This window comes from Typopeltis vanoorti, chromosome 13 (assembly GCF_054136105.1).
Source record: "Typopeltis vanoorti isolate ZY-2024b chromosome 13, IOZ_Tvanoo_1.0, whole genome shotgun sequence".
NCBI classification, from domain to species: Eukaryota; Metazoa; Arthropoda; class Arachnida; order Uropygi; family Thelyphonidae; genus Typopeltis; species Typopeltis vanoorti.
This window is the reverse complement of record NC_143561.1, coordinates 41,417,125-41,442,012: the sequence shown is the minus strand read 5'-3', so window position 1 is coordinate 41,442,012 and position 24,888 is coordinate 41,417,125. Positions and strand designations below refer to the sequence as shown.

The following is a 24,888-nucleotide window of genomic DNA, read 5'->3' as shown; positions in this document are numbered from 1 at the left end:
ATAATTAATTATATTTTTCCGTAAGTTACATGTATTAACACACACTTCTCTTCATTTAAAAGTTTGGACCCTTCTTCATTCATATACAAGATGTCAGAAAGGATGGATAGCTGGAACCCACCTGAATCATGGAAGAGAATAACTTGTATCATGATGATTCGTGCCCGCCATCAAAATAAGGATATTACGACTGCTGCCCAATGCTCCCTGAATACAGTAAAAACAATCAGGCATGAACTAGAGACTTGCAATGGTGACTACGAGGATGTAGCAAGAAGAAAGATCCCTAGCAGACGATCTGACTGCGTTCGTACAGCAGAATTCCTCGCAAATCTGCAGGAACAGGTGTTGAAGAACCCTGGCATTGGAATTCGGGCTTTGTTCGTGGAGTTGCTAACTGTAGTCAAGCCCTGGATAACAAGGGTAGCCAATGGTAGGCCGTATGTATGGCAGCAGGATTCGGCCCCTTGCCACACCTCTGGGAAAAGTCAAAAATGGTTGTCTGAAAATTTCTACGACTTCACCAGTCCAAATGTTTGGCCTCCAAACTCCCCAGACCTTAACCCCATGGATTATTTTGTATGGGGCGCAGTTGAAAAAGACACCAATCGCACTTCCAGTAATACAAAAGCCCAGTTAATGGATAAAATTAAAACAGTTTTTGCGGCCCTTCCCAGGGAGACTGTAGCATCAGCTTGTTCGAGGTTCCGAAGCAGAATTGAAGCTCTGATCGATGCTAATGGTGGTTATTTTGAGTAAATCTTGTTGATAGTATTGTAATTAACTCTGCCTGTAATGTTTTTTTGTCAATTCATTAAATTTAATAGATACAAAGAAGATTTTCTTTTTCCTTACGAAACTGTCAAATTTATCCCGAACACCCTGTATATATAATACTTTTTTATAATTTATTGATGATTTCTCTTAGCAATGAATTGTAGTAACATTACTAACTGAAAGAGGTGCTGGTATTAAAAATCAAGGAAAACGATATGACTATTTTTACTATTAAGACAGTAAATTATTATTATTATTATTATTCAGGCCTCCATGGAGTCAAGAGACTCACCACAGGAGCTCCTTCCTAAGAAATACAAAGTCTATCATACCACTGCTTGAACTCATTGACTGTTCTTGCTCTCACCACTCTATCAGGCAATGCATTCCACGGTTCTACCACCCTCCACGCAAAGAAACCGCTCCTCACCCCTCTTGCTCACAGCTTCCTTTTGTAAATTAAAACATTTAAATTAAGTGTTAATTAAAAAACACTTAAAACAGTTCATACTATTATGGAAACAATATACTTACCTTATCCATACTAGCTGCATTTAATCGCATAATTGAGGCATGGGCCAATTTCTCAAAAAGTGACCGCAGGGCTCTTTTTGAATATAATTCTTGTGGTTTAAAAAGCTCATCCACAAACTGCTGATCAAACATTGTTGAAACAATATCATATATCACTGAAAGTAAAGTTTACAGTTAATAAAATATCCAGATGTAAATACAAATATATGTATACATATTCTTGACATTGCAACTGATAGCTATGATGTTTTAGGCATTCTTTGCCAATGAAGTAATAATCAGGACATCTGACACGGAAGTTTGTCCTAGTAATTTACAGAAAATTTCTCTAAAACAAACTTTGATGAATAGAACACATGGAATCCTTACTAAAATTTATCAACCAAATTCAATTTTGTTCTAGATTAGACAATTTCATCTAACACTTAAAAATCCCCATTATGTGAATTTTTTTTTTATTTGCTGCTTATAAAGTTCTATTAGCAAAAACAAAATACATTATAGCATAGCTCACATCATAGCTTTTCTATAGCAGTGATGCTATTCAATAGTGTTGTGCTATCTCCCCTCCTCTTCAATATATATATAGTAATGACCAGCCTATAAACCTATGGTCAAGAACCTTCTTATATGCAGATGACCGGGCAATAGCTTATCAAGCAAAATCCTTTGATGACATTGAGAAGCAGCTCACTCAAGAGCTAGAAACCCTTACAGTTTACCATAAGGAAAACCAACTGAAACCAAATCCCAGTAAAACCCAAATGTATCTTAAATATAAAGAGCTAATAAGCTTCATTTTGGCAATATAAACATTATTTAAATTAAGGGGATATTAAATCCCACATTGTTTTAAAACCGAATAAGAAACTCAAAGATTGGAATCAGAGAGTTTCATGCCGATATAGAAAACTATAAAGTATCGGCGACACTAGCGTTAGCCAATGCAAGTGACCCTAGTACGCAGTACAATACCGGACAACTCGTAGCAAATAAAGAAACTCGAATAAGAAACTCAATCTTTGAGTTTCTTATTTGGTTTTAAAACAATGTGGGATTTAATATCCCCTTAATTTAAATAACCCAAATGTATCTTTTCCATCTCATAAAATAAGGAGGCGAGGAGAGATTTGAATATAGAATGGAATGGTGTGAAACTAGTCAGTTATCCAAATCCAACTTACCTAGGTGTTACACTAGATAGGACCCTAAATTATAAGCGACACAAAAAGAAGCCAGCAGCTAAAACTCAAACATGTAATAATATTCGGTACTGATTAACATCATCTCGGTGGGGTGCAAATCTACAAGTACTGCGCACCTCTGCATTGGTACTCTGCTTTTTGACAGCCGAGTATACTAGCCCTGTTTGGGAAAGATCATCACATGTCAAAATTGTTGATAAGGTTCTTAATGAAACATGTCGGCACGTTACCAGCTGCCTTAAGCCTACAAAAATTGACCATCTATACTCAGTGTCTGGTATTGCACCTCCTCACATCAGAAGGACTACACAGAGTAGATATGAGCAGAAACAACAACTAAATGATGAACGGCATCCTTTGTATGGACATGTTGCAGTACATAAGAGGCTAAGATCAAGGAAAAGTTTTATTCACGCAGTGGAACCATTGGTTGATTCCATAAAAGCTACAAGGTCAACAATGTGGCAAGAACAATCTCTAGAGGCACTGAACTTAAATGAATCTCTTCCTTCCGGCTTACATCTTGACTGGCAAAGATGGAAGACATTGAATAGACTTCATTCCAGAATGGGCAGATCAAAGCAGAATATGGCCAGATGGGGCTACACAGACAATGACAGCTGCTCATGTGGTGAAACACAAACCATGGATCATCTTCTGCAATGCTGCTTAATAGACATTAATATTATATGTACCTGAGAAGATTTAATGCAGTGTAATGAAACAGCTTTAAAGTATATTAGTCACTGGATGAGTGAAATTTGACAATTTAATATTTTTGCTTTTGCTTGATATGTTTGCTTAATGTTTTTGCTTAATATTTCATGCAAATGTCATTTTTTTTCTTTTAATGTATGCTTTTGATCCCAATTCTTTTAAGGTCTATTTCTTTAAATGTATGCGTTCAATCACTTACATGTATGCGCTTACATTTTCTGTAGTTAGCACACAAAATAAATAAAATCACCGCTTTTAAACAGAAGTATTAGATAAAATTTTTCAACTGATTTTATTGCTAATTTTGGCACCAACTTCAGACTTTGTGTAGTTAGATTCTTTGGTGTATGTCAAGACTGCTAATTGTGAGATTAGTGATTAATATTTGCATTAGTATTAATTACAGGCCTCTGACCTCTGAAAGTCAGAATAATCAATGCATGAGTTCCAAAATCTCTACAGACCACAATACACATAGTACCTTACTGAAAATATTCAGCACTGGAGCATTCACAACCTCCTCCAGCAATATAAGTCTGCTCATTGATCACTTGCAATGCAAAAAAAAAAAAAGTACTTTGCACATCCTTACTCCCAAGACTCATATTACAGTTTCCAGAGACTCCTGTTCTCTAACCACCTATATACTATCCCCTATCTATGGACAGATTTCTCTCACCAACTTATGTCTCAATCATATCACCTATTCTCTTCTTAGCTTTTGCAGAGAACATTTTCTTAATCAGTTTCATACTCAACATTCCAGAGTCCTGAAAAAAGTCTTAGTTACCCACCTCTGTACTCTCTGTAATATTTGCTTATCACTTAAGATATCCAGGTGATTAGATCTGTGCAAAGAAATCCTGATGTGGTCTGATTTGTCTTATTATAGTAGAACTATCACCTCCTTATTGTTATTTGTCAGTGTCCATGGCATTACAGCAATTTTCTGTGTAACATTGAAAACTTTGTAAATTCAGTTCCTTAACCACTAACACACTCTTCTGCCTCCCAGAGCAAAGTTTCTAGAATACAATATAACTCTCCTCCCTCCCTACCCCCCACTCTGGACAAAGTGCATGATTTTACACTTAGTAATACTAAACCAACATCACCATTATCTGCACAAAACATCAGACTATTCAAATCCTCATGTAACACCATCACATCAGAAATTCCTAACATTGCTCACCACAATTTAATATTATCAACTGAAATGAATATCACCTCTCATACTTGAACAATATTATCAATACATACACATAATATAAACAACAGCAGCACCAGAACAGAACCTTCTAGTATCCCACTTGTCATATTCTTCTTTCAAGACATTGCACTCTTGTATGCAACTTGCTGACTCTTATCAGCCAACTATCATGTTCTATTAAATGGTTTTCTAAAATCTAGAAAAATCACCATATAAGCATCTCCCCTGTTCAATGTTCTTCTTATCCAAATTATAAAAAGTTACTATGTTACTGAAGTAAGATCTCTCCTTAACATACTCATGCTTTTCTCTGGAAAATGGTAGTGGTTTATATAAAAAAATTTTTTAATGCTAAGCAACTTTTAAATGGGATATATACAATAATTTTACTTAAGGATTAAACAAGTTAATTAAATCCTTAAAAAAATCTGAAACAGGATCTTTTATTTAACCAAGGTTTTTTTAAATCAATTCTCCCCCCCCACACACACACACAAACAAGAGATTGTGAAACATAGTTTAGATGAAACCTGTTGATATATTTCTTGAACAATTGAAGGTTAGAGGTTTCAGAGAAAATAATGTGAAAGCTGTTCCAAAGAACAGAGATAGATTAAATGAAAAACGAGAAGGTGGATCAGAAGTTAGTTAAATAGATATTAAGATGGATTGTGAATATTCAACTGCAGTTTTGAAGAGGGTGCAGGAATGATTGATAGCTAGTTCAGCAGAACAGTATCCATGAAAATATATATTCAAGGCAGAAACACAATGTGATGGTTGGGGTAACAGTCTGTAAGAGATGAGTCATTTATTAACATACTGATATTTTCTGGAAAGTATTAAACATCTTTAGGGAGATTTTCAGTGCACCACTCATGTGAGAGAAGAATTCTAATGTTAAGCAGATTTGGGGGGGGGGGGGGGGATTTAGGCTATAAATAATATGATGCATCTATTACAAGAAAGGCCAGGGGAAGTGAAGTGGGACCTACTTTTCTCATAAGAAGAAGAAATAAGACTGTGATTTGGCAGAAATGAACTTCACTAGGTGGTCTCCACCCTACTGGAGAATGACAAGGAAATCAGTGTTTAGGGTATTAGGTGTGGAAAGACTTGTAGTTTGTAATGTTTGAACACTAAAAATTTGCCAAATGAAGAAGAGGAATTGAGGTGTATTGTGACTCATGGCAAAACATGAACAGCATTTAAAGTTTGGGAGTGGGGGGGGGGGGGGGGAGAGAGAGATTACTTATGTAAGAGGAAGAGTGTAAGAAAAAAAGTATAGGGCTATGGGATACTCTAGCATTAGTAGGAAAATGTGAAGAACAGAAATCACCTCCTATGATATGCAGTGAAACACATATCATAGGAGGTTTTCACAGACAATCACAAACATCCATGCCCCCGGTGGGATTCGAATCCACAGCCTTTTGGCTGGAGACTCGATATGCTAACCACTAGGCCAACTGACTAGTGGTTAGCATAGTGGTTAATCACTAGTCAGTTGGCCTAGTGGTTAGCATATCCACCTCTCTACTAGGCCAACTGACTAGTGGTTTTTCTCTCTGGTGTTTCACCTCCTATGATATGCAGTGAAACACCAGAGAGAAAATTGTGATCCAAATACAAATAGTGGAGGATAGACTATAAGATTAGTTTGGTAAGCATGCCTCTATGATAAATCTGGTGATATGAGGGAGGGGGTATCGGAAAAGATCAAAATGATATTAAAGCAACTGATATAACCACAAGTAGCAGAGTTATTAAGGTAACTTTATGTTCTTATATTCTTATATCCTCGTATGTTCTTTCTTGTGATTATATGATGTTGCTCTTTAATATAATTTTTTAGGCATTTATCAAAACTTTCCAGACCCCTCCCCCTTCGTATGTCCTGAAAATGTCAAAAGCAACTTCATTTTTTTCCCCAAATCTTGCCATGGTTAGTCTTCAGGTGGATAAAGTCAGATGGATCCACTGAGAATCAAAAATGACAGAATCCATATTGATGGTCACTAATAAATTGGCAGGTAATAATCAATTGCACAAAGAGTATACATTTTTAACCAGGAAGGTAACTCAGTTGGTAGGGAGAGAAAAAGTGCAGTATGAATAGAAATAAGCAATTTAGGCCAAGAAAAATCCTAAGGAGTTTTTAAATTTTTGGCAAGTAAAAAGAAGAATGATTGTGGCAAGATAATGTTAATTGATGAAAGTAGTAGATTGGTAATTGCTGAAGGGGCATAATTGAGGTATTCAGTGAGCAATTCATTATTTAAATAGATATGAAGATGGAGTGTGAATATTCAACTGTAGTCTTAAAGTCTGGTGAGTAAGCAAGAGAAATACAGGTAGTTAAATAAACTCAATGTTAATAAGGCAACAGTACCAGATGACACATTACCATATGTCTTAAGGGAATGTTCCAGGGAGTTAGAACCAGCCTTGGCTTACCTGTTTAACAAGCGTCTTTTAACAGCACAACTCTCAAAGCAGTGAAATGAAGGTAAAATTGTTTCACTTCACAAAGATGGTAATAAGACCAAGGCTACAAATCATAGGCTGATCTGTATATAGGAGTAACAGCTAAGTTGTTGGAAAGGTTGGTAAGAGCTAGGATATACAAGGGGATGAATGTATTAGACAAGATATATATATATATATATATATATATTATGTGACCAGATGTACAGCATTTACCGGTCCTGTACAGCATTAGTATGTGTACAGCAAAACGTACAGCATTTGAAATATTTTATTCACCTTAACAGAAAGAGTAAAATACGAACATACATTAGTTGTTTATTCTGAGGAACTTTTTCATGTAAAATTATTTTTTGATTATATGCCAAACTTTTAAAGAGTATTTTCAGTTGTGAATAAATTATGGACTGCAGAGAAAACACAATTAAAACTTGAAATAATAAAGGCCATTCTTATTGTGAAATATAATATGGTTGATTCCTGTGAAGATTTTATGAGTGAAATATCAGAGGATGATGAATTATTGAAAAGAATTCATTCTTCCGAAAAATATGTTTAAATTGTTCATTTGGAGAGTTTTAATAGGTATTCATTGTATAAGATAAATAAGTTTTGTGTGATATTTATTTTTGCATATATTATTAAGAATTTAAATAAAAGTTACTTTTTAATAAATATCTATTCATTGTATAAATAAAATAAATATAAATATAAATAAAATAAATATAAGTTTTTTTGGGATATTTACTTTTGCATCAATTATTGAGAATTTAAATAAAAATTTCTTGATAGTTTAGCAGTAACAATATTATTAATTAGTAATAATAACAAGAATAAAAGCAGAATATTTTATTGAAAAGGTATGATTATGTTTCTGTTGGGATAAAAAGAAATAAAGCAATTTTAGAATATACGCCTGGAGGGAAGGCAAACCCGCAAAGCAGGAAACAAAAGTTATGCAACCGGTGGAACGTGTCCAGCATTGGTCCTTGGATAATCTGGTCACTATATATATATATATATACACGGTGGTATACTTAGATTTTGCATAAACTTTTGATAGATTACCACACCACAAGTTGATAATTAAATTGGAGCAGATGGAACTGGATGCTATATTAGTAAGTTGGATGTGAGTTGGATGTTGAAAAGGTGACTGGCTGTCTGATAGGTATCAGCAAGTTGAGTATGGGGATGTGGTATCCCAAAGGAAAGTCATAATTGATGTACCACAGGGTCTATTTTGGATAAATTATTATTTAACTTGTATAATAATGATATTAGGATAGGCTTAACTGGGGAATATACAACTGTTTGTAGATGATGCAAAATATGGAAAGTGATAAGGAATCAGGCAGATGAGTTCTTACAGGAGTATTTGAATAGACTATATGATTAAACAAGTATGGGAAACTATCAGTTCAATGTTGCAAAGTGTAAGGTTCTGAGACCTCAATCAGTCCTGATGTGGATATTTAAATTAGTAAGGGGCTGTTATGGTTTAATGTGAAGAAATTTTTCATAGAATATGAGTGAATAATGAAACAAGGTGTCATCCTTGGGAATTGTATAAGGAAGGTGTGAGCAAGGATGTAAGGAGCAGGTCCTTTGTGTGAAGAATGGTTGTAAGTGTAATGTATTGCCTGACAGTGTGGTAAATGTGGATACATTGAATGACTTTAAAGAATGGTTTGATTGGCTTTATGTGCAACAGTGTGTACTTCAAGCAATGAGTCTTTTGACTCCTCAGAGGTCTGGTGTTAATAATAGTAATTAATTATCTAATAAATTCATGTGTCCTGAAAATGTATTTATTTCCGGTCCAGTTATGAAGTACACTTTCCCTAATTCAGAAGTGCTGGTCAGAGGGATGAAGGAGCAGAGCTCTCATAATATACCCATTTATAAAAAGGGAAATAAAACTGAATGTGAGAATTACAGAGGCATTTCGTTGCTAAGTGTTCCTGGTAAGATTTATGCACGTATACTTGAGAAACCAAGAAAAATTGTGGAATAAAAGCTTGGTGAAGAACAAGCTGGATTCAGGCCAAATAGAGGTTGTAAGGATCAAATTTTCACTTGAAGATTTGAGATAACATTTGAGAAATCTTGGGATTATAACAAGGATTTGTATTTAAATTTTGTTGATCTGGAAAAGGCACACAATAAGGTGCCAATGGGAAAGCTCTTCAAAACGCTACAGTTATATGGTATAAATGAGATATTTATAAGCAATACGGTCTCTAACTAACCTGGAAGTCAGAGTTAGAATTAAAAAAGGTAAGGAAGATGGTTTGATGCTAAATCAGATGTGAGAAAAGGGTGTACATTATCTCCACTGCTATTCATTATCTATATGGATCACATTATGAAGGAAAGTGTATTAAATCTGATATCAAATCTGGTGATGTAAATCTTAGCTCTAATACTTTATGCAGACAATGTTATATTTCGGAATTAATCCAGTACAAGTCTGGAAGATTCCCTGACTAAATTGAATAACTGTTATAATAAATTTGGTATGAAAATCAGCAATAAAAAGATAAAGACAATGAAAATAGGCAAAAACATTGAACACATCAACTATAGAACAAGTAAAACATTTCAGCTAGTTAGCCACAATTTTTAGTGAAGACAGAATTAAATATAGAAATAGACAACAGAATTAATAGTAGCTGAATAAATTTATATGGATTAAGAAAGAAATTAGTCTAAGTATTAAATAAGCTATATACAAGACAGTGTTCAAACCTACTTTAACTTATGGATCTGAGAGCTGGGTTAGAAATAAAATACTTGATCAAATACTGGAGACCACAGAGTTGAATAATGAGAGGACGAGTGTGATAGAATGGACCGGCATGATGGTTGTTGTTGCAAAGAATGTTTTTGATTTCAGTGATGATTAGTGAGTTTTAGATTTTGTGAATCTTCTTCGATAGTGGAGTACAAGGTAAGACTTTGACTTTTGATGCAATTTTCCGGCCCTTGCCCGTTCCCTTCGCCATTATATATATTTCTCAGGTAAGCATATTTGAATACTTTTAAACATGAACAGTTTAAGTTCCGGTGACTTTGTCCAAACTCTGGATAAGAAGCTGGCACTCAACTTCCTCAAAAAAACTGTTGAAGAAATTTGAGGTAGAGTGGCCAGGGTTTCTAAACCTATATTCAGCGACAGATGACTCCACAGAAGGGGACAACTCAACACCAAGGGAAGAAGGGAAGATGACCCTGATAATCTCTGCTCCCACAGACCATACAGAAACCCATGTTCGAAAAAAGCGTAAAACAGCGGAGACTCGGGTAAATGAGGGGATAAAAGAAGATGCCCCAACACTGACCTCCCCACGCCCATCAATGAAAAAGTCCTCCCAATTGTACTACGGGAAAAAGAACGATGGACGGCCCTCAGGCCTATTATGCAAAAACCACCAAATTGCCTATTCATGGGCAAAAAACATAGACGACGGAGTTAAAATCCAGCCTGCCACAGTAGGCGACTACAGACACTTCACAAAAACCATGGATGAGTTAGATATTAAATATCATACTTACTCTCTGAAATCAGAGAAAAACCTAAAAGTTGTACTCAGGGGAGTAACAGAAAACATCTGCACAGATGAAATAACTAAAGACTTCTGCCTCCACGATCTCCAACCTGTCAAGGTCAGCAGAATGTTATGGGCCGACAAGAGTCCGATGTTGGCCCATGACATTCCGATAGTCCAATGCCCCTAGTACTCGTAGAGATACCTAACACACACACAAGAACATATACAACATAACAACGATCTGTGGTCTGAAAATCACAACTGAACTACTAAGGAAAAGAGCCTCGTCAGGCCAGTGCCACAGATGTCAGAAGTACGGACATGCACAGAAGTAGTTTTGCCTACTTTTGAGGCATTTGTATTCTGCAGAGCAGAATATGCCTCAAAAGTAGGCAAAACTACCCCACAGCAACCTGCTCAAAATCCAGGACCTCATCAGCCAAATGCGCGAACTGCAGGGGGGCCCCCACCCAGCAAACTACAGAGGCTGCAGTCACTACCCTAAGAACAAACAACAAAAGGAAACAGATCTCTCAACCCGATGGCTCCCCAGTTGCCTGACACCCAACAAAAGACAACAAAACACCAGCTCTCACAAATGGGAAATACCAAAAGTCTGGAAAGCCACCGTCGAAGCAGGACATACGCCGAAGTAGCCTGCCCATCCAAAGATATCCAGCAGGACCAAATTCTTCCAAACATGACAAGAATCATGGCAGCCTCATTGGCAAACATGCTTCTAGACTTCAGTAAATCAAACCCTTCACCAAACTCCACAAAAAGATTTCTAAAAGAAACTCAAACCATCTTATCAATGCTGGTTATTGAACAAAACTAGATTACTCCCAGACTCGCTACAGATCGCCGCTTGAAACGCCAATGGCCTAAAAAACAAGACACTGGAGCTTCAAGAATTCTCTCACAGATACAACCCTGACATCATCCTAATTAATGAAACTCATCTAAGACCTGCAGACAATCCAAAACTGAGAGGCTACACACTGTATAGAAATGACCGACTGGACTACAGAGGTGGTGGTGGTACAGCCATATTTATTAGGAACTGCATCAGGCACAATGGAATACTAAACCCCCCCCCAACCCCCAACCTAGAACTCACCGGTGTCGAAGTCCACACAAACTCAACTGGAAGACTTAAAATCTATGCTGCCCACATCTCCCACACTAAGACCCTGCTATTTTCTGACTTGGATGCTGTACTGAGCATAAATGAATCCATCATCGTCGCTGGGGACTAAAACTCCAAACATCCCTCCTGGAACAGCAGAACCACAAATAAAAATGGCCGTATCCTCTTCAGCTACACAGGATTAAACAATGCTGTCGTAACAGGACCCATCGAACCAACACACCACAACCCAACTGGCACAGCCGACATCCTAGACATTGCCATCCTACACAACATCAAACACCAGTACAGCATTCAAGCACTGAAGAATTATCATCAGACTACAACCCAATCCTACTTCACTTAGGGAACAAAGACCAGTCACCTCCCTCCCAAACTTCCATTATCTGGGAGAAACTTAGGAAAGTGCTACCAGAACACATTGGTCCGGTTCCCCATATAAAAGCCAAGGAAGAAATAGACACGGCAATAAAGAACCTCACCAATCAAATCAATAAAGCCATAATAGCAGCCACAGTATCCATGATTACCCACAAGCAAAACCGTCTCCCGGAAGAAATCATGGACTTAATAAGGGAAAAAAACAGACAAAGAAAAAGATACCACAACACACGACCCAGGACAAAACAGCCCTCAACAATGGGACAACAACCTCACCTCATAACAGGGAATATAAAAAGTGTCAAGCTTCACCCTCTGTGCCATATATCCTGCATCCTGGAGACCACAGATATGAGTCCTGAGAAAGATTAATGGAATGAACAGGTAACATCAATGGCAGCATCATATTAAAAATGAGGATATTAGGAATGTGCTAATAGAGCTAATCTTAGGTGGTATAGTAGGCGGTATCTTAAATAGAATGAAAAAGGAAAGATTAGCAAAACAAGTGTTCTTTGCCAGGTTGGCAAGAATAAGACCCATAGATAGACCAAGATGTGGATGGATTGGTATAGTAAAAACTGCCTTAAAAGACAGAAATATAAGATCTAATAATGTTGGAGTCTTGACAGATAACAGATTAATTTGCAGGAAAATTGTTAATCGGAAGTTAGTAATGGTGTAATTTTTTCATGTAGTACTATTGTAATTATCTTATATGCCCCCCCCCTTAATGAGGGTACATATCAGGAATTTGATGATGACTTTCTTTCCCTTATTGTTTTATAATTACCATCATCATCATCATAGCATCTGATGGAGTCTGAAGTCTCATTGCAGGAGAGACCTATATTAACCATTATTTACACAATGCCTGTCCTTAAACTCATTCATTGACAATGCACTTACAGATAATACTGGCTAAACCATTTCAGTTGTTCACCACTCTAAATGCAAAAAGTCTACTCCTGACATCCTTGCTTTCTGTACTCTCACTCAACTCCCAGCAGTCATCCCTAGAAGTTGGGTATTAGGAAACAGATGGAATTGCAAAGGGTTCTAAAATGAAGAAGCAGAAAGGGAAATGGCCCCAGTCCAGCATGGAGAGATCACATCGAGTGAGTGGTATCAGTGGAACTAGCTGTAGATCCAGAAATGAGTTGTTGTGTTTGTATACCAATGCTAGAAGTATAAGAAACAAGGCGGATGAAATGGTTGCACTAATTGCGTCTGTGCACCCAGAGATTGTCGGAATAAGTGAGACATGGTTAGATGAGGATGACATCCTGACAGGAATAGAGATGGAAAGGTATGATGTGTTTCGTGAGGATAGAAGGGGTAAAAAGGGAGGGGGAGTGCTATTGATGATAGAGAAAGAGTTATGTCCATACAAGGTAGAGATGCAAGGGGGAAATGGGGCCAGTGGTTTTGAGGCAGTATGGTGTGAGATAGAGGTGAATAGAATCAAATACTTGGTGGGATGTTGTTATAGACCTGGTAATGTGGATGGTGGTGATAGTGAAATGTATGGTCAAATAAGCCAAGCAAATAAGAAAAGGGTGATCATTATGGGTGATTTTAATTATGGCAATATAGACTGGAATGAAGAGATAGCAACTGGAAGTAAAGAAAATGAGTTTCTTGAGTTTTTGAGGGATAACTACCTCAGACAGTATGTAACAGAGGGCACAAGAGGATTAAGGGTCTTGGATTTGGTCATCTCATCGGAGGATGTAATTATCAATGAGGTATCAAATCATCCACCAATTGGTGAAAGTGACCATGAGGTGATTACTTGGGTGGTTGCCAGCAGTGCAAGGACCCCTGTGAAAAAAGGGTATATGTGGAACTACAAGGGGGGTGATTATGAAGAGCTCAGGAGACAGCTTGCAGGTGTAGCATGGAATGAGGAGTTAGCTGGAAAAGAGATCAATGCAGCTTGGGGGATTTTCAAAAAATATTTAGTGGATGCAATGTCTAAATGTATACCATGGGTGAGAAGGTTAAATAAGTTAGGTGTGAGATGGATGAATAAAGAGATTAAGCATGCAATACAGAGAAAAAGGGCATTGTGGAGGCAGCATAAGAGAAGTGGAAGTAACCAATTTCATGAGTTCTACAAAGACCAGGCAAGGAGAGTGACTTGGTTGGTGAGAGTAGCTAAAGAGAGGTATGAACAGCAGTTAGCTAATGAAGCTAAAAAGAATCCTAGGGAGTTCTTTCGATATGTAGCCAGCAAAAGAAAGAATGATTATGGAAGGATGACATTGATTGGAGGAAATGGTATAAAGACAGCTGTTGCAGAATGTGTGGTGGAGATACTTAATGAGCAGTTCATAAAGATCTTTCAATCTTGTGAATGTGACTTCATGGAGAGATTAAGAGCAGTTGATGATGGGGAGGAGAGACTGACTGTAAGTGAGCAAGAGGTGTTTGGGGAGTTGAGTAAACTAGATGTAAATAAGGCTGTGGGACTTGATAATATATCACCGCGTATTCTGAAGGAATGTGCCAGAGAGTTGACACCTGCCTTGACATATTTTTTTAATACGAGTCTTGCACTTGGTCAAGTCCCTAAAGAGTGGAAGGAGGGCAAGATTGTGCCACTTCATAAAGGAGGTGATCGAACTCAAGCATCAAACTATAGGCCTATCTGTGTGTCATGTGTTGTGGTTAAGTTGTTGGAGAAGCTTGTGAGAACTAGGATCCAGAGTTGGGTTGACAACAATGGTATAATCTTTGATTGACAGCATGGATTTGCTAAAGGGAGGTCGTGTTTTAGTAATCTACTTACTTATTACAATAAAGTGACTGCTTCCTTGGACAGAGGAGAAGGATACACAGTAATATACTTGGATTTCGCAAAAGCTTTTGATAGAGTACCTCATGATAAGTTGACAGTCAAACTAGAGCAGATGGGGTTGGATATTAGATTAGTGCATTGGATTGGAGACTGGCTATCTGATAGGTATCAACAAGTTGTGTATGGGGGTGCAATATCCAGGAAAAGGAAAGTCACTACTGGAGTGCCTCAGGGATCTGTTTTAGGGCCATTACTATTTAACTTGTATATTAATGATATTGGCGAAGATTTGGATGGAGATATTCAGTTGTTTGCAGATGATGCAAAGTTGGGACGAACCATAAAGAGTAGTGAAGATGTTGTGGCCTTGCAAGAAGACTTGAATAAATTGAGTGATTGGGCAAGCAAATGGGGGTGTGAGTTCAATGTTGCAAAATGTAAGGTTTTAAAATTTGGAAAACAAAGATGGGATGCAGAATTTATGCTTGGTGAGAATATATTGTTGGAAGTAGAGGAAATAAGAGATCTGGGAGTGATAGTGGATAAGGATCTAAAATTTAGGGGTCACATCACCAAAATTGTGAAGACAACACAAAGACTTCTGGGAATGATGAGGAGGACACTGACGTGTAGAAGTAGGGAGATTCTTGTTCCATTGTATAAGGCTTTGATTAGGCCACACATGGACTATTGTGCCCAGATTTGGTCACCTGGTTTTCAGAAGGATGAAGAGATGTTGGAAAGGGTCCAAAGGCGACTGACTAAGGTAGTTTCTGACCTCTGGAATGTCGAGTATGAGGAAAGATTGAAAAGATGTAATTTGCAGAGACTAGTGGAGAGAAGGAAGAGGGGAGATATGATAGAGACCTACAAGTTGGTAAGGGGTTGCTATAAGATCAATGGTGGAGAAGTTCTACAGCGAATAGTGGGAGATCAGGGGAGAACCAGAGGTCATCCCTGGAAACTGTATAAAGAGGGTGTGAGTAGGGGAGTGAGAGGCAGGTTTTTTTCGTGCAGAGTTGTGAATGATTGGAATGCCTTGCCTGAGAGTGTGGTGTCTGCAAGGAGTTTGAATGTGTTTAAGACCCGGTATGATGAGATGTGTGTGAGATAAAAGGACCTCCTAGATGAGTCTTTGACTCCATGAGGTCTTGTTTAATAATAATAATAATAATAATAATAATAATAATAATAATACATAATTATCTGTAGTACACGTTTACATATATTTCATTACTCCACCGTGCTCCTAATTTCCTGTATAAACTATTCTGCTTTATTACCATAATATAAATTTACTTGACTACCATATAAATCTACAGTTGTTAATTGCTATATACAGTTTTAGTCACCTTCTGTTCTTGTGCTCTTATTAGTGTTATAACCTGATCTCCGCAGAGCTTTTAAAACTTACTGAGAGAGTCATATCTAGTTTTCATTATGCAATACCTTCCCTTAAATTTATTCAACAGAGACATCTATATTAATCTAGATATATTATTAATTTAGAATTATAATTCTAAATTAATCTGTTAAAAAGAAAAGATTTGTTGACTTTTTCTTCCAATAAAAATATCTATATCTATACGGGAAAAAAAAATATATATATATATATGTGTAGAAAGTATTTTACCTTGGGTATAATAAATGTTAAAAATACCAAGCAATTTTAAACCTGGTTTTACTCCATTTCCCAAGTAAGCAAACAGACAAACAAGTCAAGTTTGCACTTGCAAGTGATGCAAGTCTAGCTGATCCTACAGGTAGTGCAAGACCAAGGCAACTCGGTAAAGGTGGCATAAGCTCCAATCACTAATCTTAATATTTACCCTTAATGCCAAAACACATCTCCAAGGAGGGGATGTATGATGTTTTGTATTAAAGGCAAGGGGCCACTACCCAGACCGGTTTCGACCTTTATTGTCTCATCATTGGCCTTTGGAGAATAAAGCATGCTGAGGGTCAGCAGACAGTAAGAGAGGAGTATGATGTAAGATAGAGTATGATAGTAGGAGGTAAAAGAGGCCTCAATCAACCTGTTTAGCCGTATTAGGCTAATTGGTCTGTAACACATAATCTCCATTTATCTGTTCAGAAAAAAAAAAAAAAAAAGGTTAAACATAGACTTTTGTCTAGGGTTCGCATATGATTTTATCCAAATTAATAATTTGCTTAGAGGATCTTTTTGTGTTACTAAATATAATATCCTTATTTGTATTCCGGGTAATTAAATTTTACTGCTGTTATTGAGAAACTGAGGACTTATGGTCCGGGCTAAATATATGAATTGATCATAGAGGTCGAACTTAAGGTCCGGAGAGAAAAAAAAAAAAAAGGATTTTTTTTTTTTAGGATTTTTTTTTTTTTTTGAATACATTTAAAATATAAATTTTATTATTTAAATTTAAAAAAATTCAAATAATAAAATAACAGGACTTAAGGTCCGGTGAGTTGAAATGAATAGGGACTTATAGACCTGGTACCATTGGGACTTAGAATGGGGTAGAGACTGGCCCGGGAGATGCCGCTCGCGAGGAGCAGCACCGCCTCGCTGTAAGCCTTTGCAGCCCAGGGATTCTCAGCTCTACCCCCCCCTTATTTGGAGTAAAAGAAACCATGCCAGCGAAAGCTTTGTGGCTAGGGAAGACAGAGTGGTTATTCTTTTTCCTAGGGGGGGGGGGGGGGTTGTGGGTTCTAAAGAGATATACAGGGCTTGATGCTTCCCTGTATAAGAAAGCATATTGTCGGTGGTTTGCAGTATTGATTCACAAATTTAAAATCTCCTAGTAAGTGCCTTTCTTGTGCAAGAAATTTGGGTAGGTAGAAAAAGAAACCTTTCCTTATTCTTGCATACATTAAATTTCCGTCTCGTATCTGGGATTTTTTCTGTACCTTCCAAATGTGATATTTTAACACATTGATTAGGAAGATAGCGAACTTTTGGGTGTTTTGGACTGGTGGGGGGAATTGTAGCCGTACGACCTCTTCTACTGTCAGCATGGGGATTCCCAATGCTGTGCTGAGTCTCCGCCAGATGCTTTGGGCTGGTGGGCAAAAATAAAAGAAATGGTCCACCGTTTCCACGTCCCGGCAGACATCGCAGAAGGGGTCACACGGGCTAGGTACATACAGGGATTTCACCTGTTTCACCGGGAGCTGCCCGTAGGCTATTCTCCAGGCTAGATCTCGATGAAAAGGCTGTCCCCAGCTGTTTTTGATATTTCTGAAGAGAATTTCATTATTTGTCCTGCGATTGGGTGTATCACGCCTGGAAAGTTGGAAGAAATCCCAGTATACTGCTTTGGGTTTGTGTGTGAGGATTGCTATTCCTCTGTCTCTGAGTGTTGTGATCGATTTAACTAATGAACGGTACCACTTGGGCACCCCCCCCCCCTTGAGCGGGGTCCAGCATAGTCCATGATCCCAAAGAGGGGGAGGAAAAGTCCTATAAAGTATCTAATTAGCAGGCCAGAAATGTGGTTGGAGTTTAAGGCCTTCCGTAAGGTTTTGAACGTGTTTGCTTGTAGCAAGCTTTTGTGATCGGGCAGAGCGTAACCCCCTTCTTCCTGTTTGAGTTGTAGGTATTCTTTACTTCGTGTTTTCTCCCATTCCAGAAGAAATCAATGAGTTCTTTTGATAATTTATTTTCTTGTGATAGTGTGATGCCTGTGATGTTGACAGTGTGCATCAGCATTGGGGTGACGATTGTTCTTATTACTGTCGCTCTGCCATAAAAGGAGAAAAAGGTTGGTTTGAACAGCCTTATCCTGTCCCTGCTTGTCTCCTGCAATTTTTGGATTGGTAATGCTAGGGTGTATGAAAAAGGCACGCCTAGTATTGTTAGGGGCTGTGTCTGTAGCGTTAAACCGTAGGGAAGTCCAGTGCTATGGAAATTTCCAAAACTTTTGATTTTAGTTTTTTGTGTGTTAACGCGAAGACCATTGACTATGCTGAACTTTTGCAGCATGTGCAGATAGATATAGATGGACTCAGAATCTCTGAGTGTGGCAACTACATTGTCCGCATATGCTACTATTTTGCATTGTCTGGAGACTTGGAGCAGTGGAATACCATTAATTGCGGGGGTGTTATCAATTCTTTTGATTAGGGGTTCTAATACTAGGGAGAAGAGGAGGGGGCTTAGCGGGCAGCCTTGCCTAACCCCTCTCTTTATGCGGATTGGTTCTGTCAGAAACCCATTAATAGATAGTTGGGTCGTGGCTTCCGCGTACATGTTTTTAATTGTACGCCGAAGTCTCGGGCCCACGTCTGTTTTTTGGAGGATGTTCTGCAAGTACCTGTGGTTGACGCTGTGAAACGCTTTCTCCAAGTCGGTGGAGAGAAGTGCCAGGGGGTATTTTTTTTTCCTTAGCCAGTCTGATCAAGTCTCTTAACAAGAAGAGATTGAGTTCCATAGATCCCGTAGACCTGTGAGCTTGTTATTATATTCTCGATACCGCCCTTGAGGCGTGTGCAGATAATTTTTGTAAAGATCTTATAGTCTAAATTGGTTAAGGAGATTGAATGCCAGTTATTCGACAAAGTCCGATCTCGGTCTTTCTTGGGGATAAATATGGTATAGCTCTTAACGAATTCCTCGGGGATGTTTCCCGAAGTGAGGAATTCGTTAAAGATGTTTATTAATGCTGCCACTGCAAATTCCCAAATAGATCTATAGAATTCTATCCCCAGTCCGTCTGGCCCTGGGGTCGTCTTTGTTTTCATCGTTTTGCATGTAGCCTTTATTTCTTCTGCAGTTATCGGCCTGTCATGCAGGGCACTAAGATGATCGGGAAAACGTGTTGCATCCCACTCACTGAAGTCATCTGTGCCCTCTCCTCCAGAGATTTTTATTAAATAAAAATCTCTGGAGGAGATATAAATGTAGAAAGTATTTTACCTTGGGTATAATAAATGTTAAAAATACCAAGCAATTTTAATTTTATATTAATTTTATATCTCCTCCAGAGATTTTTATTTAATAAGGTTAAAACACCTTATGGTAACTTGTTCCGGTAAAATACTTATAAGCTCCGTATTACTAAATCTTGGTATTTCTAGCCTGGCTCCCACTGATGAGACCTCAATAAAGGTCGAAACCGGTCTGGGTAGTGGCCCCTTGCCTTTAATACAAAACATCATACATCTCCTCGTTGGAGATGTGTTTTGGCATTAAGGGTAAATATTAAGATTAGTGATCGGAGCTTATGCCACCTTTACCACGAGTTGCCTTGGTCTTGCACTACCTGTAGGATCAGCTAGACTTGCATCACTTGCAAGTGCAAACTTGACTTGTTTGTCTGTTTGCTTACTTGGGAAATGGAGTAAAACCAAGTTTAAAATTGCTCGGTATTTTTAACATATATATATATATATATATATATATGACAGAATGATCATTGACTCGGTTAACATACATAGTTTTATGAAAAAAATTGAATGACTAGAACCGAGATTTAATTAAAAAGGTTTTAATATAAGGTTTTAATAAAGGTTTTTTTTTTTTTCCCCCCCATAAAACTATGTATGTTAACCGAGTCAATGATCATTCTGTCATCTATAACCTTCATGACGAGGCTTCTATTATCAATAATAAAAGAATGTCACCTGAAGAAGGCTGTTACAGGCCGAAACTAGTAGTGCGTTTATATTAAAACCTTTTTAATTAAATCTCGGTTCTAGTCATTCAATTTTTTTCATAAAACTATATATATATATATATATATATACACAATGGTGAGCTATAAGGGGTTTGCACGAGCCCTTTGTTAATTTTTTCTCAAATTCCTGAGTCCCTTGTTCTTCTTATTTATTTTTTTATTTTTTCAAAAAAAAAAATTTTTTTTAAACATATTAAGCGACAAACTTATACAGTAACTTAACAAAAATTGGTCTATTTGCCAGTGTATAGATTATTTGGAATTATTGTTTCAACTCCTCCATAACGAATGCGTCCAAGTTTGAAAATAAAATAAGCGCATGCACTATCTTTACCCCTCTACCTTCTGGTAGCCAATCAAATGTTTTATAAAAGATTATAAAATATTTCATTCTTATTATACTTTGAGAGCAAAAAAATGTTTTTCTTATGTAACATAAATTAACACAGTTGATTGTGTGCAAATATTTCATGTTTAGATCATGAAATATTTGTTTAAAAATGATAGCCTTTAGAGATTGATTGTCCTTTCATAATTTTTTATTGGAATTTGTATACAAACTATATTAATAAAAGTTTTTGTGTGAAATACCTCTTTTTTTTTTTGCTCGATGATGCGAGCCCTTTGTTAAAATTTCCATAGCTCACCACTGTATATATATGTGTGTGTGTGAAAAGGTGACAGGAGGGAGACTGTGAGTGAGAAAGAGGGAGAGGCATCATCTGTTAAAAGGACTTGCAGATTTTTCTCTTCTGGATAGCATCAAGCATTCTGGAGGAGGTTTTAGGTGCACCACCTAAAATATGTGAATATATTCTAAGACTTGGTGGATATGGGATTTATACAGTTGGAATTGAGAAGTTGTGCAGGTGAGAAGTAGAATTTTGAATGGAAGAGGAAACTAAGTTTTTTGGAGGGCTATAGATGTGATGTATTTGCATCACTAAAAATAGGAATTGAAATAGCATATTTCAGCATTTTTTGGCAGGATAGGAAAGGAAAACGTAGTGGCGGAGTACTACTTATGATAAGTGATGACTTATGTCCTCTAATAGTAGAGGCTTTGGAAGGCATTGACACTAATGGTTTTGAAAGCATATGGTGAGAGGTAAAAGTGGCCAAGACAGGATATTTAATAGGGTGTTGCTACAAACCAAGGAGTACAGAGGATGGCGAACAGGAGATGTTTAGGCAGTTGAGCTTGGCAAGTGCAAAATGAATAATTGTTATGGGAGATTTTAACTACAGCAGTATAAGCTGGGAAGAGGAAAATGCATGTAGTAATAAGGGAGTGAAATTCCTTGAATTCTTGAGGAACAGAAGGAACAAGAGGTCCAAGAGTTTTGGATTTGGTCATAGCATCAGAAGAGCTGATAATAACTGAGATGACATCTCTCTCCCACCAGTTGGAGAGAGAGAGAAACCATGTGGTTTTTGACTTGTAAGATGAATAGACATGCAGGAATAATCAAAGAAAAGGGAACGTATGTGGAATTATAAGGCAGATGATTATAATAGTCTTAGATATCAACTTGGGGCAGTTCCATGGAAGGCGGAATTGGATGGCCAGGATATCATTAGTGCTTGGGAAATTGTGAACGAATATTTGTTAGCAGCAATAGTAAGCTGTATTCCATGACTGAAGAAGGGAAACACAATTTGGTGTAAAATGGATGACAAACAATATCAAACAGGAACTGCAGTTGAAAAAGAGATTATGAAAGAGATATAAGGACAGGGGTAGAGAGCAGATTCATGAAGAATATAAGACGCAGGCCAGGAAGGTGACTAGTATGGTGAGGAAGGCAAAACTGGAATATGAGAAGAGATTGACACTAAGATCCAAAGAAAATCCTGAGAATTTCTTAGTTATGTGGCCAGTAGGAGGAGAAATGATTGTGGAAGAATGACACTGAAGGATAAAAATGGGAATACAGTGACTGATCAAAGGACATAGTGGAGTTGTTTAATGAGCACTTTATTGGAGTATTTCATCCTGGAGAAGAAGGTTTTAATACTAGAGGGATAGGGCAGGTTCAGAGTTTAGAGGTGCAAGAGGGGAGTGTGTTCCAAATACTGAGTACTCTGGCTGTTGGTAAAGCTGTGGGACTGGATGGTATTTCATCATTGCTTTTGAGAGATGTGCAAACATCTATTGAATTACTGTATTGAATACCATATTGAAGAGTGACCTGGCTTTTCAATAAAAGTCTAGGTGCAGGAAAGGTACCCAAGGAATGAAAGGAAAGTAAGATAGTGCTGTTGCATAAGGGCAGTAGCAGACTGGAAAATCTAATTATAGGCCAGTTTGTGTGTCATCAATAGTTGTTAAGGTCTTGGAGAAATTAGTGAGGGACTATATACAGCATTGGGCAGATAAGGGTAATGTTATCTGTGAGAATCAACATGGATTTGTTAGGGGTGCTCTTGCTTTAGTAATATGACTGCCTTTTATAATAAAATGGCAAGAGCAATTGATGAGGGAAAGGCATTTACTGCCATTTTTTTTGATTTTGCAAGGGCATTTGTATGATTTGTATGATCAATTAGAAACAAAGGAAGGACAGAGAAAAATTTACCAACTAGCAAAACGTAGATCTAAGATGTCCTTTGCTGCTTTATTTCTACGTTTTGCTAGTTGGTAAATTTTTAAAATTGGTAAAGACACTGAAGGAAGAGTATCATGGAGGGATGTGGACATAAGAAACAGATGGAGAATAGACTTTGAGGGACTTTTGAATGAGGAAAATGCAAGGACTCACAGAGAAGATGAGCAGCCTTCTGAGGGGATGGTGCAGAACATCAGTAGAGTGGAAGTGAAGGAGGCCATGAAGAGGATGAGGAATGCAAAATCAGTGGGCCCAGGCAGGATTCCAGTGGAGGCATGGAAGACACTAGTGGAAAGAGGGAATTGATCTGCTGTGGGACCTGTTTATGAAAGTTTGCCAACAGGAAAATATACCCCGAGGAATGGAGGGAAAGTACTCTTGTAATCTACAAGGGTAAAGGGGACGCACAAGACTGTAATAATTACAGAGGAATAGAGTTGATGTCCCACACAATGAAAAACCTAGAAAGGGTTCTTGATGGAAGATTGAGGAAGGAGGTGGAGATTGCAAAGGAACAATTTGGCTTCATGCCTGGTAGATCAACAACAAATGCTATCTTTGGGTTATGGCAGATGATGGAAAAGTTTCGAGAGAAACAACGAAAGCTATATCTGGTGTTTATTGATCTGGAAAAAGCATACGATAGAGTGCCAAGGCAAGAAGTCTACAGGTGTCTGAGAGAGAAGAAGGTACCTGAGAAATATGTCAGGTTGGTGCAGGAGATGTACAGAAATTTGAAGACAAAAGGCCAAATTTATAGGATAGTAGTGAGGCCTGCTATGGCATGTGCTATGAAAACTGTGGCCCTGAGGAAAAATAACATCGAGAGGATGGAGGTAGCAGAGATGAGAATGCTTAGCTGGTTGTGCGGTGTGACCAGAAAGGATTGCCCGAGGAATGACTATGTGAGGGGAACAGTGAAAGTTATGAACTTAGGAGCGAAGATACAAGGAGGCAAGGTTGAGATGGTTTGGTCATGTGATGAGGAGGGAGGACGAATATGTGGGAAGAAAGGTCATGCAGATGGATATGCAAGGAAGGAGAAAGCATGGGTGGCTGAAGAAGAGATGGAAGGAGCTGGTAGAAGAGCACTTGAGGATGAAGAACTTGGATGTGGTGACAGCCCAAGATAGGAGGATGTGGAGGAGACTCATCATTAACAGCGACCCCACTTAAGTGGGACAAGCTGCAGAAGAAGATAATAATAAATTTAGTTTAATCCTTTATCCAAATGTGAGCAAACAAAGTTTGCACCTGAAAGTATCTTCATGACTAGGGTAAGGTAGTACAACACCAGGCAACTCGTTGCAAAGGTGGAACAAGCTAACATCACTCCTATCTCAGTATCTCCCATAATGCAAAACACATCTCCTTGCGGATATGTATAATGTTATGCATTAAGGGAAGGGCCGCTACCCAGACTAGTTTCGACCTTTATTGAGGTCTCTTCAGTGGGAGCCAGGCCCAAGTGGAGATACCAGGCAGAAGCATTAGCAAGGTCATCTCCACCTATAGGAGTTGCCAAACAGCGTGGCACCTTTTTATTAAATTACTTTAATAATTTAATAAAAATTTAAATAAAAATTTAGATAAAGATGTTGAAAGTTTATTTTTCACTTGGTTAGACCATAATAAATTTAGTTTAATTCTTTATCCAAGTGTGTGTGCAAACAAAGTTTCCACCTGAAAGTATCTTCAGGACTGGGGTAAGGTAGTACAACTCCTATAAGTGGAGATGACCTTGCTAATGCTTCTGCCTGGTATCTCCACTTGGGCCTGGCTCCCACTGAAGAGACCTCAA

The 24,888-nt window shown here is 37.8% G+C and overlaps 1 protein-coding gene across 2 annotated transcripts in view; it reads right to left on the bottom strand.

Annotated features, from left to right (window-relative positions):
- The window catches only part of OSCP1 (Organic solute carrier partner 1), a 179,864-nt gene that overhangs the window by 141,011 nt on the left and 13,965 nt on the right, over positions 1-24,888 (bottom strand). For both annotated transcript variants that reach the window (XM_090402712.1, XM_090402713.1), the window contains exon 2: positions 1,312-1,466. In XM_090402712.1, the coding sequence (XP_090258838.1) occupies positions 1,312-1,466 (155 nt within the window). The remainder of the gene's footprint in view (positions 1-1,311; positions 1,467-24,888) is intronic.